Below are 21,623 nucleotides of genomic sequence, written 5' to 3'. Positions count from 1 at the left end.
AGGAATACGTCAACTCGCTCCACACTCCGGAAAAGGAGGGACCGCATTCATGTTCCAAAAATTTCCGGTAAACGGTGATACTTCTCACGCAACAACGTCCGACTCCTGGCGTAATACATATAAAATCGGGACGTGTTGACTTTACACACCGGACTTAGGGAAAGCTTTCAAAGGGAGGGAACATGCATACGTGTACCCTAAATAACACTAGCGAGTTTTCGCGACCGGCGACGCGGCCTTATACAACGCTAATCTTAGCGGGGGGGGGGGCGTCGCACTCAGATCCAAAATTTCCGCGTAGCGTCCAAACCTACGACGGTACTTAGCCGTATTAGCTTCGAGAGTAGAGCTAGTACGGGGTGTCGAGCTCATTTAAATACCCCGTAGTTAGCACTTGCGTCGCTGTGAAAAAAACTGATTTGAGTGGGGGGGGGGGAGGGGTACGTCATCCTTACACACTGTGTCATGGGAAGATACCAAATGTCAAAATACGTTGTTCACTTTTATTTGCAGACTCGTCATGCGGCGTCCTGGACACACCAGCCAATGGCTCGATCTATCTCAGCGAAGATGGCCTAACAGCGACATTTGCTTGCAAGGAAGGGTTTACCATGAACGGCGCCAATCAATCGGTATGCCGAGACGCGGTGTGGAGCAACGGCGCCCCAAATTGCACCGGTGAGTATTATCTCCCACGTCGCACTTACATCCTATGCTTGATGTGTCTTTAAAACTGAAGGAATACGTCAACTCGCTCCACACTCCGGAAAAGGAGGGACCACATTCATGTTCCAAAAATTTCCGGTAAACGGTGATACTTCTCACGCAACAACGTCCGACTCCTGGCGTAATACATATAAAATCGGCACGTGTTGACTTTACACACCGGACTTAGGGAAAGCTTTCAAAGGGAGGGAACATGCATACGTGTACCCTAAATAACACTAGCGAGTTTTCACGACCGGTGACGCGGCCTTATACAACGCTAATCTTAGCGGGGGGGGGGGGGGTCGCACTCAGATCGAAAATTTCCGCGTAGCGTCCAAACCTACGACGGTACTTAGCCGTATTAGCTTCGAGAGTAGAGCTAGTACGGGGTGTCGAGCTCATTTAAATACCCCGTAGTTAGCACTTGCGTCGCTGTGAAAAAACTGATTTGAGTGGGGGGGGGGGGGGGGGGAGGGGTACGTCATCCTTACACCCTGTGTCATGGGAAGATACCAAATGTCAAAATACGTTGTTCACTTTTATTTGCAGACTCGTCATGCGGCGTCCTGGACACACCAGCCAATGGCTCGATCTCTCTCAGCGAAGATGGCCTAACAGCGACATTTGCTTGCAAGGAAGGGTTTACCATGAACGGCGCCAATCAATCGGTATGCCGAGACGCGGTGTGGAGCAGCGGCGCCCCGACCTGCACCAGTGAGTATCACTTCCCATGTCTTACACCCTATGTGTGGTCGTGCCCGTGACGAGCATTTAGCGCGCAATAATCGTCTGTAAACCAGTCACTTTGATGGGAAAATGTTAAAAGACTTAACCTCCAAGACCAAGGGTTAAAGGTACTATGTCGGGGCTTGAAAATGTCTTCAAGTGTGAAAATAACGACTATTAGTTGTCAAATCGACTTAGGAGCTATAGAGCCAATAAGTAATAGTCTTGATTTTCAGACCATTGTCCGAATGTTCATACGTTTTATGCTGCGCAATGATTCAATCAGTTTAATTTTGGTCATCACAAGAAGTGGGTTATTGATGTAGACAATAATCATGTACCTTTTACGGCTCATTTTATGTACATGTTATTACCAAAGAAGAAAAATAGCCAGTCAATAGTGTCTGACAGTAAAGTCTAGCAAGTAAACATGTTTCCTTGCATAATTTGAATATTAGGACACTGCTAACGTTTAAATTTCACAGACAGGACATACATGACATATTCATAATTTCCAAGTTCTACAGAATTTGAGGTTGGCTGCAAAAGGGACATAGTACCTTTAATGCTATTGAACAAAGATTCGTTTCGATGTTTACAGCCATCTTTACGTCGTCGTGTGCCATCAAAATAAGTTCATTGAAAAGAATCGATTTCGAAGAATGATGTACGTGATTGTGTCTTGGCCACCCACTCCCGGGTCGCAGGGACCGCACTCGTGTTCCCAATTAAATTGACTTTAAACACCAGAGATAGGGGAATGCTTTCAGAGGGAGGGAACATGCACACCCGTACCCTAAATCGTGGGGTTGTTTGTGTGTGTGTGTGTGTGTGTGTTTGTGTGTGTGAATGTACGTGGTCTGAACAAGAATAAAAAAAAGAGCCGTGAGTGGAAATTTTGGAGTAGGAGAAAGTGAGAGTGGGAAAGAAAGAGTAATCGACAGAGAAAAAGAACCATACCCGTTATATAAATCAAAATAATGTGAAAAGTGAACACACACATCTTAAATCACCTTGATTTAACGGTATGACACAGTTATGAGCATTCATCATGAAAGAAAGAAAAAACCCTGAAAAGTAGAAAGTGTCAATTAAGTTCGCGGGGTGTATTCAAACAGAGAAGGAGTGGTGGACGGGAGAAGGGATATAGATAAAGCAGAAAATTGGAGATCGTTTCTGGGGAATCGGAACATGAGGCATGATTAAATCAAAGTAGAATTTACAAGGTTGAGAAACTAGGCGGTCGAATCGTTTGAAATAATCACTCCTCGTTCAACTTATCCCCATCATCCACCAACCCCGCTATATCAGTTTGATATCGCCATTCGGTTGATTCTGACCTTTCTCTACTCTACAGCTGACCCAGACATTGATCCCATCCCAGGCGACAATAACGCCGTCGTCATCGCTCTCAGTGTGGTCTTTTCCATTATCTTTATCGTACTCCTCGTCGTTGGCATATTCGTGTTTCTGCGACATCGGCAATCGGGCCTGTTCAATTCCGACAAACAAGAGTAAGTCAATTTTCAATTATTTTACTCAGGAATTTTTTTAGGTTGTACCCGATTTTCGGGGACATTAAAAGTCCTCCATTATCGAGAAGTTCGGAGGCTTGCAATTCGAGATGGATATGTAAACGGCAAAACTGAGCTTAACTGAGTTAATGAAGCCAATTTATTTGGTGAAGGAGGACTCGAAATATATATTGTTTACGTTTAAACACACGTCACGTACATATCAGTGACATATTCTTCAAACTTAATGTCGACTTGCATTTCCAAAGTTAGGAATCAGTATTCTTTCAATTAGTAGCTCATGCACTTTTGATTTATTTTTCACAGCAACATTTCTCTTCCCTCTCTCTTCCCTTTCTTCTTTCATTCCCTCATCGTACCACGCTTAGACCACATAACAGTCCGACCATTTCCACTAATGGAATGGAGAACGACGCAAGTAACCGCGAGCATATCTCTATGGATTTAAAGAAATGACGCAATCTTGCGCCATGTGAGAGCGACAAAGTTCAAGATTGAAACAAAATACAAAATATAAAATTCACATATTACATAATGTACGTTGAATCAAGAGCGGAAGGGGTTAAAGGTAGGCGTTACTACTGCAGCTAGAAGGGATTGGACCACACAGCGAGCCAACGAGGTCACTGTGACAGGTGGCTATCTCATTAACTCAGCTCTTATTTAGCATAAGAAAAAGAGGATCATGGGGGACCAACAGGCACCAATTTGGGAAGTTTTCTGTATAGAGGGAGCAAGTAGCTACAAGTAGGACAGTGTGCCTTTAAATTGATCTCACAAGCTTTTTATTTTTGCACCAACAACAACTTACTCGAAATGTCGGGTCGTCCGCAAATGGCATACGTAATGTATTAATTATGAGTGACGTCCCGGCAGCAAATATACTCACCAATAGTGCTCTCTTGTATGTCTCAAATCATAACACGAAAACCAGAACTAATGCCAAACTGGTCAAAATCGTGTAGAAATAATTCTTATTGAAGTAATGTCACAACTGGGGAAAGTTTTTAACTTTGAATCTTGAAAAGGCACTCTGGAACTTGCGTTATTCTGAGTTCTGTCGACTTTCTACAGAGAATTGGCAGTAAAATGGTGTAAAAACGAAAGCCCGTAATGAATTTGTAGTCATTCTCGAAATGAATTTTTCACTGGAAGATTATCCACCAAGTTCATGAAGTACTTAAATGTACATTCTACAATGAATTGAAACAACTAAACTGACAAGAAATTTAATTATTCTGAGCAGGGGCGGCAATTTCAGGGGAAGGGGGGACACGTCTCCCCCTCAATTTTGTGTGAGGGGATCGTGTCCCCCCCCCCCGGAAAATTTGAAAAAGTGCACGCACAAAAAATGTATAGCGAATACTGACTAAAGACTGCAACACTTTTAGGCTCTTGAGGGCTCAAGAGTGTAGCGATCAGACTAGTACAAATGCAAACATGTTCTCGGTCAGTCTCTACGCACTCTCGCATAATATCCTTTAAAATATACAAGTTAATTTTGTAGAAAATCCGTATTACGTTTTTGTACTATAGTTTTGCTAAGGAATGTAATTTTGTAATACAACAAAACTTCAAAAACCGATGAGGGGTAGTCACTTCCGTCACCTTTGCCCCTCTCGTTCACTATGCTTCCTCGTCCCTCTCATTTCGCCCCCCTCCCCCGGGTCATGAAAATAAATTACCACTCTTCATTCTGAGAACATACTGAAAATTAGCAGTGTAATTCTCAATAAAAAAAACCTTTTGTCTAGTAAATAAATAAAATCGGTTGTAATTCAGGTTTACCACGTATGACAAATATTTTGCAATGTTGTTAATTTATTTTAATAAATATAATTGTATACGTGTGAATGTTTTGTTGATATAACAGTATTGTCTAAATTATCACAAGGTTTAAAAAAATATCAGTAGATAGTAGGCGTGAAATAGGCGTCATTTCTATGAATACATAAACATTCCAGTTTTACCAAAGATTTTTCTAGATAGTTTTATGCATTTAGTGTTTTGCCTTGAACGTACCATGTTTTCCAACCTTCTTTCAATTATCAATAAATAGCCAGCTTCTTCTCAACCCATTGCTTACTGGAACCTGGTGGTCCCTGTGATAAGTCTATGGGAATTAGATAATTTAGGAGTCAACGGGTTAAATGTTTCTTTAATATCGATAGTCACATGAGCTGAAGATTTTAAAAAAAAAATATTACTTTATTTCTTTTTTAAACGCAGGTTTTGTATGATATTGAGGAAAGTAGTTGTTTTTGCATGTTAATGTGTGATGAGGTTGCTAGCGTTATATGATTCATTACTAACCAAATCCATTGCAATTTAAGTCGATTGCATTTACTATTTTTTGTTACTAATTTCATTATTAAAATTATACAAGTTGTATCTGTTAGAGAAATTTGACATTCTATGAATACGTGCAGTCACTTTTCGCATGTGATGATTTCACTTGTGATTTCCAACTATTTGAAAGAAATATAAATAATAAAATATTATTCATGACGTTATGTATTTTTTTAATTTTGTGGATGTAGAATACCTTTGGGACCGAAATTGGATGTAGTACTTTTTGGAACCGAAATCTTGCATACTGTATGCAAGTTACAATGCGGTACATTTTGGAACCGAACTGATTTTTAAATGCCACTTTTGTACTTTTGGGGGTAAATTCAGCTTTTTGGGAATGTCAGTGTATGAGGCTACTGGAAATGTTTACATTAATAGACCTTTTGGACCGAGCTCTTCATATATCTCTCTAAATATTATGTGTAGATAGATAACGCAAAATGAAAAGAAATCACACCACATTAAGACCCCTGCCACGAATATTGTCAATCACATTTTAAACTGATTTGGAAAAGCACTAATAAATGTTATGGGTTTTCTATTAACAACCAGAAATACTCAGTTTCCTTTTTCTTAACATTCTTATTCTAATATGATGATCCTGGTGGCTAAATTCTACAGAGGCTCGATACTCTTTGATTTTCCCGTTATTCTGCTTTCTTTTCAATGTTTTTTTTTCTTCATCGTTTAATTTGTCTTGTTTATAATGTTTTCTCTTAACGAGCCTTCCGAGTTTTTCACCCCTACCATTTTCTGACGAAACTTAATTTTAGTATGCATTTTCTATTCTAATATCTACATAATAATGATAAAACATCATATATATTTAGGAACAGTTGGGAGGAATAAAAAAAAATTATTAATCATTTTCATCAGAGTCACGAGTCAAGTTTGTATTCGGCAGTACATCCTTATAGTAATTCAGAATAAACATGTATCTACCTCATGTACCTTTCAAATTAAATACTCAACATTTTCTCTTCTTCACTTGTTTGTGTTTGTTTCATTTGTTACAGACTCAGGTAAATAACTTATCCGAGTTTTTAAAAACGATTATAAGATTTTAAAAAAATTTGTTTAAAGCTTTCATAGATTCAACAAATTATAGCCGCAGTTCGCATAAATATATAACAAAATTTTTCATTCATATACATTAGCGAGAAATACTCAAACTTCATGGGAAGGGAACCTATTCATTTTCTCTCTTTGCGAAACATTATTTTCTATTTTCGGGATGACAAAATTAATGTAATAATTGATCTTTAAAAAATATGTAGTGTTACACACGTTTATAATCTGATATTTATTGTACACAGATGCATTATTATTGTTGCAAATTATAAAGAATAATCTCTTCATACATACATATAACTTGTGTATTTTCTGTTGGTGTGCCTATAGCCATATTTCTTTTCACATAATTTGAGATGAATATTGGGGTTAAAAGCAGGGTCATTCGTTATTGTAATTCAATTCAATTCGATTCGATTTATTAATGTTTCCAACAAAACATTAATAAATTATAACCATTTACAATACATTTTGGCAACAAAGGGGTCCACATCCTGTAGACTGACAATTCTCGAGACCTACAGCCCACAAAACCAAGATTTACAAAAGGGTCCGATAGCCCATGAGACCTTTACACATACATTAATATACATAAAATAACAAAATAACATATAGAAACTACAAGAAAGGTTATAGGTCTCGAGACCAACGGTCCAAGAGATCGATAGCATAGTATGAGACCGACGAATCGAGCAGATATTTAAGGAAAGGGATATAAAAAGACAATGTTGGTCTCTTGGACTGTCTATCTTATGGGATGTTGGTCTACTAGCGAACCCGTCTTAAAAAAATGTTAGAAGGTAGAGAGACCTACATGGTCGATTTTGGTTGGTTTTAAGTCTCGTAGGCTGTAGCCGGGAAATGTATATATCCGATCATGAGGCTGCTTGTATTATTTTAGACCATTTAATTCAGAATATTTCGTTACATTGTCTTTTCATTCGTCCACTGTTATTCTCTCAAATGCCTCATGCTTTAAAGACAGAACTTTGCAGGATTTATGAATATGTCATGTACATGTATGTCCTATCTGTGAAATTCAAACATTAGTCGTGTCCTTGTATTCAAATTATGCAAGGAAACCCGTTTACCTTCAAGACTTCACTGTCACATACTATTCAGTGACAATATATTGGCCGTCTAACATCAGCCTCTTCATATCACTTGGCAGAAGCTTTGTGTTCCATGCCAAACCTGACTGACCTGGCACTAGTCAACCTTAAAGGTATGTATGTGCGTTTGTAATAGATATGATAGTTCCGTAGGCGGGCCGGACGCGATTCCGAAGTTGTGACTCGCTTTTTATAGCTTTTTGTGAAGACTAGTTCTAACTATGGTTTATGAACATTGTATATAAATCATCAAGCTCACGGAAATAGATTGGATGTATAATCATCCTGATAATAAAATTAACATAGCATATTATCATTGGGATTTCAAAGACAGATGAATAATTACTGATTTTGAAAAGAAAATCCAACATTCATTCATTGTTTTTTTTAAACCTAACTACATTTTGCATTGATAATCTTTATATAATCATATTTATATATCGTTTATTAATTAGGATTCTTTCGAATTGGCAACCCCCTAGCCAGAAACAATTCGTCGATTTGGAATTGGCATCTCCCTCTTCTTCTTCTTCTTCTTCTTCTTCTTCTTCTTCTTCTTCTTCTTCTTTTTGTGCTTCTTCTATATCTTCTTCTTCTTCGTCTTCTTGTATTTCTTCTTTTTCTGTTCTAATTTGTATCTTTAGCTTTTTCATTTGAATCGCCTTTGTTGTTGTAGTTCCTGCTTAAAAGTTCTTAGCCATTTTACTTTCTCCTCATTTTTTCATGATTTTTCATTCTGCATTTTAAACATAATAAAAAGTAATATACAAACTAGGTACATGAATTTTACTAATAAAGTTTAAAATACATTATAATCATATCATAATATAACAATAATTATACCTATAACAAAAATACATAGTTCAAAAATCATTTTAAAATTCGAAAATACAGGAGACCCCGTCTTAAGCAAGAACTTGTGCGTGATAGCGGCCTCAGGAAATGAACATGTATGGAAAAATAAACTTATAACATATATATTCATAAATGCAAAAATTATAACAGCCATATAATAAAGGGAAAATAACATTCAGGCATTAACATGAAATGCGTTAAGTGCAAATGTGTATATTATGTATGTAATTGTTCTTCTTTATCTTCTTCTTCGATTTCTTCTTCTCCTCCTCCCCGTCTTTAATCTTATTCTTCCTTTTATTACCCTTATTTTGCCTGATTTAAAAATCTCGCGTTGCAACTTGTATCAGACAGAACTTTGCACATTGTAAAACTAGTATATGTTGTAAATTGTATAACACTCACCACTTCCAAAACCAAACTTTTCATCATAATAATTGATAATTGTTTGCTGATTTACCAAAGTCCGCTTACTTGCCCTCTTACCTTCACGTAGGCCTGTATTTGCCCAACACTTGTTTTCCTTTCTCCCTTTCAGAACATTCTTTATGATCGAATCAGAACCGATCAAATCGCGTCGTCTGCATATTACCAACGAGAACACGTATTTTTCGCAGGCCCCAACGAACACTGCCCCGCCAAATACTGATTTCGGCGTATGGTCTTGTACGCAGGGAAGCTATATCGAGATGTGTTAAGGCAACCAATTGGAATATTTCAACCTGAGACTGTAAATCTATGCATCCGTCTTTTGGAATCTGTCTGAAATCTTAAGTTGTCATCATGATTGGCGAGAGGAAAAAGAACTCATTTTGTACTCGTCTTGTTTTAATGTTATGTTTAACCTGGGCTGCCGAGTCTCAAGCTGAATGTGAGTAAAAAATGATGAATAACACATGTCTCCATTTTAATGTTTATATTGATCGAGTCGCAAGTTCATCATTCATTTTCACAAATAGAAATCATCTGCAGGCCTACTTGTAAGTCAAACGAATCGATCTGTAGAAACAGTAGAACGCTATTATAAATTTCGAAAAATAAACCAGTTCATTTATAGCAAAATTTAAAATGACATGGTGACCATGCATTATTCCCTCATAAGAATTTCCGCAAAGTGCTGTAGAAAAATACTCAGCATCCCAGGATGTCAGAATAAAGAATAAGTACGGCTAAAAAGATAAATGTACTTGATTTTAATTTGGAAGAAAAAATTGTCAGATGAACGTAACCTACAGCAAACAAAATATACACTCGGCAAATACAAATCAATTGTAGCTTGTGAACTTGGGGGAAACAATAAGTGGCATGGTTTTCAGGAGTATGACCCTTTATGTAAAACTATGACATCTTCACCTAAAGCATTAGTGCTCACGATGATCCATGGAATTATTGACAGTGGAGAAAGCATAAAGATAGAGGAAATCATCAAACCACTTAATTTTTAGAAAATCTGAAAATCGTCAACCCTTCAAACCGGACAAGAAAAAAATGAGTTGTGTTAAAAGGGGAGAGATAGACTGATAATAGGGACTTTTAGATTTGCGTGGACTGACACGTGTGACGTCCATTCATGTCAGTACATTAAAAGGACGTCGATCGTATCAAACCACGTTGTCGTCGTGCAAATCGAAAGGTCCCTAATATCAAATGGTGGACGTTACAGTTTTGTCACATGCACGGCGTTTACTATAGGGGTCAATTAACTCAATGATTATTGAATGCATGATGATAATTACTTTCATCCTTTCGATCTCGAAGAGAATGACAAAGCCATGAGGTTCTTAAAGATGAGTATTAAACACACATGTTCCGTTATACCATGCCCAGATAAAGGCTAGCACTATTTACTGTTACGAATATATGCGTGAACGTGATTGTGATGATAACATCATCATCATCATCATCATCATGATACGAGGAGAGGTAGATCCTGTAATCCTCGGTCACTTCTTCAGGGTTGGTTATGTTCTAGAGGTTAACTCATTGCACATGCGCAAGTTTAGGACGGTTTTGATCATATCATTAACTTAATTCAAATCGCTCAGACCACCAGTGCTTATCCAGTCTCATCTTGAAGATATCAATGGAGTTTGAGTCAATTATTTCTTGAGGGAGACTATTCCAGTCGGACACCACTCTGTTGCTGAAAAAGCATTTCCTTATGTTTAGACGAGACCTTTCCTTGAAAATCTTTAGAGAGTGTCCTCGGGTTTGAGTATTCAACGATCATAAAGACTTTCCCAAGCACAAAATATGGGTCCACCTAGTCAGGTAGATTTTTTTTCTTTTAACAGGTCCATTGAATCATAAGATACAAATGTGTACATCAGTGTATATGTGAGGAAACTACCCTTCCTCTTATATATATTGGATGCATATCATGAATACCCTCACAACTTCCTTTCTTATTTATTCTACTACACTATCATTAACATGATAGTTAGTGGAGTAAATTACCCGATTATGAGGATGTTAATGTGCCCAACTATTGGGCAATTAATTTATATTATATACCTCACTTAAGAAATCCAGCCATCTGAATGGTCGAAATTGCATTCATAAACTTAAACTAATCCTATAAAATTCACGGTAAAATACCAAACCCATGTAATAGTTCTAAAATAATAGTTCTAAAATCCCGGCAAAATACCAGTTACCATGGTTACCGGGGAAATAGTTCAGTCTTGGTGAAATACCCATAGGTTCACATGTTAGAAACTGGTTTGAGCGATCGAGGATACCGTACGTGCGCGAAGAATTGGTCGGTAATTTCAAACCGAAGGCAAAAATGGCTGAAGAAACTCTCCCAAGATTTCAACTTCTTGATGATGATCAAATGCAAGACTTGCTGACAGCAAGGACATGCTAGACAGAGCACCAACAAGGGTACGTTAAATTCTCCATAATTTGTTTTCAAAAGTCTAGGCCTAGATTCTAGTAAGTAGGTCTAGTAGTGCTAAAATCCTTCCCGTAGAGATTGCACGGAATTCAGATTACACACATCTCTATGCATTGGCATTGCACACTGGCATTGCAAACTAATATTGCTCGTGATTCTGAAGGTGATACTCAATAAGTGAGGTGTCCTATGAAAGCGCATGTTCTTCTCCATATTCCCCACAGGGCCGGCCCACCCCCAAAATTGTAAAAATATCTTGCTTAGACTAGAATCTAGATCTAGTCTACTCTCAAAGATACACTCATAAAAAAACAACCGTGCAGATAAACTAGAGAAAGGCCAAGGTGGTGTCATAAGTTGACTCTTTTGTATTCGGCATATAAAAGTATTAATGACTGTTTTAATATTCGAGAAATAGTTGTTTTTATACTCTCTCGGGAAGGTAACAATAAGGCTATTGCCCTCGGCACGCCTCGGGCAATAGCACAATTCTAACCTTCCCTTGAGCGTATAAAAAAAACTATTTCTCTCAAAGCAGTCATTAATACTATAATAATAATAATAGTAACAGTTATATATAGCACTTACTATCAATGCTTCTATATGTGCTGCATTAATCATTGCCCCGGCAATAGCCGACCAGGAGCTCAAACATTCTAGGAATTTCTTTCTATCGGGGACCCATTTACATCACCTGGGTGGAGAATGGCAACTGTAGATTAATTTCTTGTCCAGTCCGGTGACGTGTCCGCTTGACCACGGCACCTCTACAGTTTTATCAGGGAGATGTGAGTCTTTCCAACTTAATATTAGTGCATGATACATGTGCAACATCATCTGGTGCGTCACATTTTCAGGAAAATGGCTGCGCCCATGCCATGCTTAAACAAAAGGTATCACGTCACGCCAAGAATATCTTCATTTAGATATCTCTGGTACGTTTTCGTAAGGAATGCTGTACATCAGAGGGCAGGAAAACATCTCATTAGTCCGAATACCTACACTTATTCTTTGAGGTGAGGTTTCCTTTAATCCATTGTCTACTGGAACCCAGTGTGCCCTGTATAGTTTTGTAGGCACAAACCATTGTAGGTCGTCGTGAGTAACAGTGTCTGCACTTCGAGACTACTCTGAATGCACAGTCTATTGCACACTGTAGGCTCTGTACTTCAACTGCTCCTGACAGAGCCAGAGACTGACAGAACCAGGCTCTGCCCAAGGCTCAGTTAGGACTTGTGCCAAGTATGAGTCTGTACTTGTAGACTAGGCCCTACATGTCCTGAATTAAGCCTATGGGAATAACGTAAGTCAGAGTTTAATGGGTCAACGATACTCTCGAGTGTGGACTCGTGTAGGACGCCTTTTACATTTCATTTTTTCATAGAATAAGAAATACTCGTTAGGCATTTTTATAAGATGATGACGTGGATCCTAATCAAATGATCGCGTTCACGTGACCAGGCATGTTAGGACGTGTTAGAATGTTCCAAAGGTACCTTGTGTGAGTAATTCTAACTAATGCCCTCACTGATGCGTATCTTTTGTATACTATCTTTCTTTCCTCGCTAGTATACCCTTCCGGCACCGGCAATGGTGATACTGCACTCAGCAAACAGAATAACATTGCACAACGTGTGGCGTTGGATAAAGCCTTTCCTTTCGGTGGGAAATACCACAGCACATTATATGTAAGTATACCTACTTATTAAAGGATTAAGTAATTTTAAAACTTTTTTTTCCTGCTCGCCCTCCTCACCCTGATTTCTGCAGGCGTTAATTTGAATTACAAAATAGTTTAGCCATTTTTGCGAAAGAATTTCAATGAAACCGCTCGCGAAGAGCCTAGACTGTATTTTTAACCTACGCATGCGCACACGGTAACCGTTAGGGTTAGTGATAGGGTTATAATAATCATGCAAACCCAGCTTTCATCAACTCATCGTTGGCTCAATCGGTACGGATAGCGTAATACAATCTTGGAGTTGTGGGTTCGAGTCTCACTATTATTCTGTCCTATTTTTGGACTTTATAAAGAGTGAGGCAAAGCAATAAATAATCAAAGTCTGTGTACTATAGCTCGCATCAAACCCTGGACCTACTAAATCACATTCATAATTCAACAATACTTGTTTACTCATGGGACACCACCCGACGACAAACCTTGGTCTTGTCTAGTGGATACAGAAAAATGATATGCACCTGGTTATTGCCACTGTAGCCAATAAAGAATAAAAAATAATTACTTACCTCTTTTCATGAAATGATTGTGACAATATAGTTTATTCTTGATTAATAACATGTAACTTCTCAGAACGTTATTGATCAAATTCTATAACTACTTAGATTGATAAATAAAGTCAGAAAAGATATAAGATTTATCTATAAACAATGAATCACATTGTCACAATCGCCTCATGAAAATAGGAAAATATGATTCCATCGTTATGATCAACAGCCTATCAGTTAAATGTCTTATTGTTTGTATTATATTTTACATGATATCACATTCTTTCTTAATAAATTGAGACTTTAGATAACATCATGTGTTAGCTTTTCTGAAAAGGCAAAACAAAAAAAAAACGCTCATAGGGCACATAGAGGAATTTTGGAAGAAGTATAGGAAATGGACGGATAAGAAGAGATGATAGTAGAATGAACTTTTACTAAACACTTTCACGATACTATTTTTGATACAGAAAAGTGTCATTGGTTGAGGGTAATAATAACATGTTAGGACACAACAAGGGATGGGATGATGCCCATACTATTGACTTTGAAACACACTTCTGATCATGAAAGGTGAAATAATCCATCAGGATAAAAAGGAATAATCCTTCACTGCATAGGGACTCTGGCTATTTATTGTCACATATCTTCGCTCCAGACAGCAAGAAACTGTGTAAATAATCGCTTGGCTTGAAAAAGTCCGCATGAGTGGATGAAAGCCTGACTATTAGATTTGAAGGTTGGTAAAAGCTTTAAATTCACATGAGACTATTTATTTTTGTTTTTTGTTTATATTCAGATAGGTGACAATGGAGTTATTTCTTTCGATGAAGAAGTTTCCGAAGAGTCGGATTTAGCCAGAAACAGACATTTGCCGTATTACTACGACGTTGTAAGTAGATCCTCAACTATTATACATACTAAAAACATTGAAACGAAAATCAATGTTTATAAATCACTATTTGTATATTACCTCGAGTGAAGAATTTCGAAATCGAATTATTTGTTTATGTTTTTATGTATATATATTTATATGTAACTATTATCATAATAATAACAATCATCAAAACAGTTGAAATAAAATACTTAACAGTTACATCTTTTACAATGACATGTTTTAAATTATATCGTCAGATAGGGAATTAAAAATGCATTTTTTGCTTTAAAAACCCTCTTGATATTGAATAAATATATCCTTTGTCACTTTTGAATTTTGTAATACCTCACCTGGTCCAAATACAACCCCCCCCCACAAACACACACACACACACACACACACATACACACACCATAGTGACAAACAACCTCTGCCATAAAGCGGGGGGGGGGGGAGTGATCTGACATTTCAAGGCATTTGTTTGGTAAAAAAAACTCTCTGAAAACCAAATAAGAAAAAAAAAAATCGACTTTAAATAAATTCCCCCAATTTTCGACAAATCTGCGACAAGCACATACACAAAATACATCGAGCCTTTAAATAAATAAAACATTCTACTAATGTCACAACTATTTTAAAGCGTGCCTCTAAATCTCTGACAAATAAAGAAAGGAAATGATAAAACTAGAGAAAATGTTGACCGATTTCTCCTTAAAAAGGACGGCGACGGGCGAATTGAGGACCCGGATACAATCTTTGCATTTTGGGCCGATGTGGATATTACAGGTGACGGAGGTAACGTATATTACCGCGTAACAAGCAGCACTACAACACTCGACCAAGCGACTGCAGACGTCCACACCTACTTCCGGAGCAATTTCGACTTTAGAGCTCAAGTCGTCATTGTGGTCACGTGGGACCAAGTCTCGTTTTTCGACCAAACAGGTGCCTCGGATCCAGTAAGTTTCATTTCCATTTTCTTAAAATAATAAATCTATTTACGTATTCATTTTTTAATGCATTTTTTAATCTAATTATTTATTCCCCAATTTGTTATTCAGTCGTGTTTTTTAAATTATCTATCTAATAACCTATTTTAGTTATTAATTAAATTCATATATTTGTTTGTAAATATTTATTCATGTATTAATTAATTAATTAAATTTTTTTGCGTACAAGTCTAAAATCAATTTTTGAGGTCACACTTTTGGTTTTCCTTTTCAATTAACTTTGATTATTTTACCTATTTATTCATTCATTTCTTATCTGATTATTTTTATTTAATTATCTATCTTTATTACGTTTTTTAGTCATTATTTTGTGTAATATATTTATTAATGTATTAATTAATTAATTCGTTCATTTATCTATGTGTTGGCGTACCAGTCTTAAAAAATGCTATTTCATGTACATGTAAGACATTAAATTAGAGTGTCATTGGATCAATTTTTTTTTCAACTCTTTCATATACTGTGTCGTCTAGTTCTTCAGATTCAGACATTTCAGGATAGATATCGAATATCGGATCTACTATTTTTTTGCTCCCTCTTCTCAAACCATTTTGAAAGATTTAATGATTAACTGTACAATGATTGAACTTTTATGTATTAATATTATGTATTAATAACGTTATCATGCCCAATAATGCAATGAATGTAATGCTTTTGAAAATATTATCTTTGTATGCAAATGATAATTCTCTCAATTATGTCTTTTAACTGCTAATATGAATGTTTTTATATCAAACTTTTGTTGTGTTTACTCGAATAAATCATTTATTTAATCACTTAATATACTACCCACACTTTCTCTTCTCCCTATCTCGTTCTACCCCTAAAGCGAAATACATTTCAGGCGGTCCTTATTCACGACGGGCAGGAATCTTTCGTCCTGCTTAACTATGGATCTATCACTTGGGTCGTTGGGACAAGGATGGATGGAGATCCCAATACTGGTCTCTACACTGATACACAACTTGGCATTGCAATCGTAAGTAGGCGCTACTAGACGCACTTTTGACTGGAGCATGGTTAAAGCAATTGTTCCCAGGTTATGTCGAAGTTATGCTGGGCCCCGAGACGAAGTCTGTCATTAGGTTTTAATATGTAGAGGAAAAGAAAAAGCAATCAAATAGTGCATGGACATGATGGAGATAACTAGATTTGATTTATATCCGTTTCAATATAAGCATATTCAATATATATATATATATATATATATACATTCAATAATTGCTTTAAGACACTGTAATGCGTGTGTTTGTAAAAAAAAATGAAAAAGAAATATCGAAGAAGTGAAATTGATGACCTTTAATGGTGGTCCATTCACTTGACTTTCAAACCTAGGGTTGAGGGTTCGAGTCCTAGCCCGGCACTAACGGCTTCGTAAAATCAAGATATCGATAAATATTTACCACTCTACACCAAGGTAAAGTCAACCTAAGGCCATTTCAATGGCACTGTACAACACATTTTGACAGGTGCGAATATTACAATGACATACTATGTAATCCTAACATAATTTATGTGAGACATACAAAAGAGTATTCCAACTGAACTTGAGTTCGTTTTTTCAAAAGTAGTTGCGATCGTCATGGGTACCTGGCAAGTGCTGGGGTAATAATGACTGCAGAACCCTCAGTAAGAACTAGACCCTGTTTCATAAAACTTGTCCTCAATAACGAATGCTCGATTTCTATGACAAATTTGCTCTCAACCAAGTAAAAGTCACGATTTCAGTAGCTTACAACAGTCATTGTAACTTGTTATTGATAAGAAGACGTTATATGAAACAGGGCCCAGGTTGATCCTGAAGGGACTTCTCTGGAAAAACAAAAATAGTAGTAAGCAAATAATTACCGTTGGTGAAGGTGATGGGACAAACTATCACTTCCGAGGCGATCTACATGTAGCTATCTTTCCGAAGCGAAGCTGAGGAAAGATAGCGTATACATTTAGATTGCCGAGGAAGCGATAGTTTGCCATCGCCTGAAACCAAAAGGTGATTATTAGCTTTATATTCCACATCGGAAACATTTCATTTCTTTCGTCATTTTAGACCAACAAGTCACCAATTAATAGCTAGCAAATGGTGTACGATACGCACAGTGCATGCAGCATGGTGGTGTGACCATATTATCGTTTGCGCGTGACCAAAGTTTGCGTACTAACACTAAAAGCGCTTAAAGAGGAGAGCAATACGCAGCGTATACAATTAAAGTGCGTTGCCCTGTGTAGATAGGACTTCTATCTTCAGTGAAAGTGCATTGCCCTGTGTAGATAGTACTAATATCTACACAGTGTAACGAACTTTTTGCTTCTCCCAGCAATGATGGGCGAACTATCTTTCATCACGTGATTTACTTTTGACCAATCGTAGAGCAAGATTCTTAGTATGTGGAATATGATATTAAATAATGCAAACTGGGCGATTTCGGTTTCTTCAATAGGTTGGTTTTCTAATGGGTGACGGTACGATTGTAAAAAACTTCGCCTACGAACAAGATACACTGCGGTCATTGAGCGCAGACAGCAACGTCGATGTTGAAGGAGTGTATGCCTACAAGGTTGACGGTTCTTCGGTTATTGATCCGGTCTGCAATGCTGCACCTGAAGCAGGTAAACCACTGTAGAGATACTACTAGTATACATGTACGACCAATACTACTACTACTACTACTACTACTACTACTCCTACTACTACTACTACTACTACTACTACTACTACTACTATTACTACTACTACTACTACTACTACTACCACTTATAATAATAGTAGTACAAATAAACAAAAATAATAATAATGATGATAATATTAGTAATAAAAATGATAATAATAATACTAACAATAATAATGATAATGATAATAACGTGTCATATTGGGCGGTTGAGGCGGTATATACCTGGGCATTCACCTATGACAACATATCACTCCTCAACTTCTTCCAGAGTTGTCCATCACACCAGCCCGGTGTGGAATGATGGGAGGCGAGAAAATCTACCTCTACGGACCATGCTGGGCGGTGGAGAAAGTTCAGACCTGTGTATTCTCTTATGGCGGAGAGATCATTCAGCAAGTCAACGCTACAGTCATCAACACCAATGAAGCCTACTGTGTCCCAGAGCCTTTCTTTCTCGTTGGTGAAGTCACCGTCACGGTGTTAGAGGCAGGCGATGAGCTCGCAAACTCGCCCTCAACAATCTACTCCGTCAGTAAGTATCAAATGGAATTCCCAGTGTTGTTCATGGCAGCCACATTATAGTAGTCGGTGTCCATGCGTATTGCATCATAATTCGCTGACACCAGGTTGACTTGAATTACCAATTTATATGTTTTTTCGTGCACAGGTCTCTCAGACAGCGACCCTGTTGTCCTACTACAAAAAAATACTCAAGCTTTTTGCCTTAATCTCTCAAGGGTGGGGAAAAACTGTGTTATGATGAAAATTCAGGTTCAGCTAGGCACAGTGCTATACACAAGACCTGGCGGTCGGGAAAGTGAAGTCCACTCTTGGTGATTTACAATACCTTTTATAGGGTACACATCCGAATTGTGTCAAATTCCCCATGAAAAACAACTACTATGCGCCTTTAACCCACTGCTTTTACGGGTACCAGGTGATCCCTGTAGTACGGCTACGGGAATTAGGTCTAGAGAGAATTCAATAGAAAACGGTTTAACAAAGCTACAGTCTGACAGGGCAAATTTAATTCAGGTGAACGTGACAAATATTTTCAAAGCTAACTCTTTGTTTCATGTTAGCAAAGAAGCAAATGACAAAAGAGGGTTTTCCCCTAAAAAAAACGAGTACTCTCCAAAGCTCTCATGCTGAAAAGCTGAACTGTTTGGATCAAACTTTCATAACACATTTGTTGTAGTCTTACATTTCTGTGCGAAGTGCATTTGACTTTCAGCATGATTGACTGCATCCCCTTCCAATCTGATTATTCCAGAACCTTAAAACGTCCATCAGTATTTACCACCGTACATCAGGAACCTTCCCCATTTGTTTCCAGACAGTGTTTTCACAATGCAAAGGAATGACCAGAACTCAACACCTAACTAGCCATTCTGCCTTTCATGTCTTTTCTTTCGTGTTGATTAGTTAGAGGCATTGATTAAACCCGTAGTAGGTTTTGTAAATGAAAACAAAATGAAAGGAAGATCTTGTCAAGGGGTCTTTAATGATATATTAGCAGAAGTTGGGACATTTTTTAAATTTGGAATAGGAAGTTTAAAAACGGAAGCTGTGGGAACAGGATGGTGTTACTTTGACAGACATCTGATATAAACAGATTGTCTCATCATGCCAACCGAAACTGCCAGTTGAGAGATCACCATTTAGGGAGACGTGCACCAACATTTTTTATGAGTCTTCAAATTATCCAGGTTTCGCCACGCGGACACCATCCGAAATTAATCTCCTACAAAGTAACCACATTGTTTCCACCTTTTGTTTCTAGTTGAAAGTGGGACAGTCACTCCAACTGTCACTAGGCAAAACTCTGGTACTTCCTCGTGGGACAAAGCCGGAAACTCTCTACAAATCACTTGGGACGTAGATCAAGAAAGCTTTGGCCCCTCCGACAGCGCCCTCTCGATAACTGTTCTAGCATACCGCGAGGACAACCCTGGGCCTCGGTGGGTAAACGTATACATGATAACAAACGCCACTGCAGATGATGGCTCGTTTACGTTCACTCCGACGGCACAGGTGGACGTGACAGAGGCGAATGCATTCGGTGTCATTCGAATTACCGGAATGGATAACGGGTAGGTCGTACTATGGAATAACCACAGGTCTACTGTTTGGCCGCACAAAGAGGGAAACCCTTTTGTCCGATGAAGGTCACACTTCCCCACAATCGAAGGTCACCAAAGTCAAATACATATGATGACCTTCATGTAAGGCAATTTACCATCCCCCCCCCCCCATTTTTCTTGTTTAGGTCATTCCATTCCTACAATATGGTCTAGGGGAGATTTAAAATATATGTATATATATATATATATATATATATTTGGTCTAACCAGAAACAATGTCAATGTCAATTATAATATTTACCATATTGTGCCCTTTAATCCTCCTGCTGACCGGATATTCCAACTTATTTTGTTTCCATGTAGTCGTCAACGTGTTCTCTGGAGTGACATACACCCTCTTGGCTATCTTTTGGAACAGTCTTACCAGGACGATTCTGTCATGTGGGCCACGGAGAAATGCAATGAGTGGATTACAGCAGACAACGCCAAGGGCGCCTTTCTTAGTGTAAGAAATCAAAATTCGTCTCAATTCGTCTCTTAGTCTGACCGACCTACAGCTTACGAGATCTAAAGAGCCCTCAAAAAAAGTTTTCAGAAGGTATACGACACTCACATGTGCGTCGCGTCGGCCTTCGTATTACAGTTTTTCACTTAGTTATGTCGGTATCGTGGGTTCTCGGTCTAATGGGATGTCGGTCGTATGAACCGTAGCAGCTTATACTTTCTTATATGTTCCTTTCATGTGTAGTGCCCTATTTAAAATTTGACTTGATCTATAAGAAATATGGACGTATAAGGCGGGAATGGCTGGGGGAGATGGGCCCTTTTCTAAGAAGTCTTGGGAATGAAGGACAACAAATCGGAAATTTTCTCATTTTCTTAATGCCAGTTTGGTAGAATATTATAGGAGCAATGACCCCAATAGGCATGATAAGGATTTCTTCTTAAAAAACATTTTCAAAATACGTCAAGATGATTTTTCATTTCTGATTTTTTTGTATATATTTTTCATCTTTATGGTTGCTATGCCTTTTTGCATTCTTTCGTAATCGACAACAGGATTGGCAATACCACTTAAAACATTTACTTTTTCATTCGTTTTTTCACAAACATTTATTAATTTTATTTTGTATAAATTATGTAGGCATATATATATATTATTTCTGCTCCGTTACTTCGTAATGGAGGTATTTTCCGTCCTTTGTTTTCTTTAACTTATCCCAATCCTTATGACCATCTTGCTCTATCCTTCCCCCTCAGAACCTACCGGCTTGCCCGTGCACCCTTGACCAGGCTGAGCAGGACGTCGGGAACTTCATCACTGATCCATCATGCTATCCAGAGGGCGGAGAAGACACTTGCGCCGAGCACGAAGGAGCCATATCCTGCTTTTTCAGCGCTTATGCAACGTTTATAAGCCTTGATGATTCTATTTTGTCTCCTTTGCTTTGCCTGTCATCTACATGATGGTCTTTTTCATCCCGATGCTTTATTCTTTT

General features: G+C 37.9%; 2 protein-coding genes across 2 annotated transcripts; both read left to right on the top strand.

Annotated features, from left to right (window-relative positions):
- Positions 1-566: 566 nt before the first annotated feature.
- Positions 567-3,610, top strand: LOC115921021 (E-selectin-like). The gene is made up of 4 exons (XM_030977965.1): positions 567-678; positions 1,258-1,422; positions 2,792-2,948; positions 3,338-3,610. Exons 1-4 carry the CDS (start codon positions 612-614, stop codon positions 3,423-3,425), a joined length of 477 nt encoding a protein of 158 aa, XP_030833825.1. The 5' UTR covers positions 567-611; the 3' UTR covers positions 3,426-3,610.
- A 5,362-nt stretch (positions 3,611-8,972) lies between these two features.
- Positions 8,973-21,606, top strand: LOC105439366 (protein mesh-like). Its single transcript, XM_030977964.1, has 10 exons — positions 8,973-9,230; positions 12,828-12,946; positions 14,284-14,376; positions 15,081-15,320; positions 16,201-16,350; positions 17,810-17,978; positions 18,309-18,572; positions 19,824-20,133; positions 20,488-20,629; positions 21,385-21,606. The coding sequence occupies exons 1-10, from the start codon at positions 9,143-9,145 to the stop codon at positions 21,589-21,591; spliced, it is 1,782 nt and encodes a 593-aa protein (XP_030833824.1). The 5' UTR covers positions 8,973-9,142; the 3' UTR covers positions 21,592-21,606.
- Positions 21,607-21,623: the final 17 nt, after the last annotated feature.

The sequence above is a fragment of the Strongylocentrotus purpuratus genome, unplaced genomic scaffold (assembly GCF_000002235.5).
Source record: "Strongylocentrotus purpuratus isolate Spur 01 unplaced genomic scaffold, Spur_5.0 spur5_scaffold_1, whole genome shotgun sequence".
In the NCBI taxonomy this organism is placed as follows: Eukaryota; Metazoa; Echinodermata; class Echinoidea; order Camarodonta; family Strongylocentrotidae; genus Strongylocentrotus; species Strongylocentrotus purpuratus.
The sequence above is the reverse complement of the archived record's forward strand: the minus strand, read 5'-3'. Positions and strand labels throughout refer to the sequence as shown.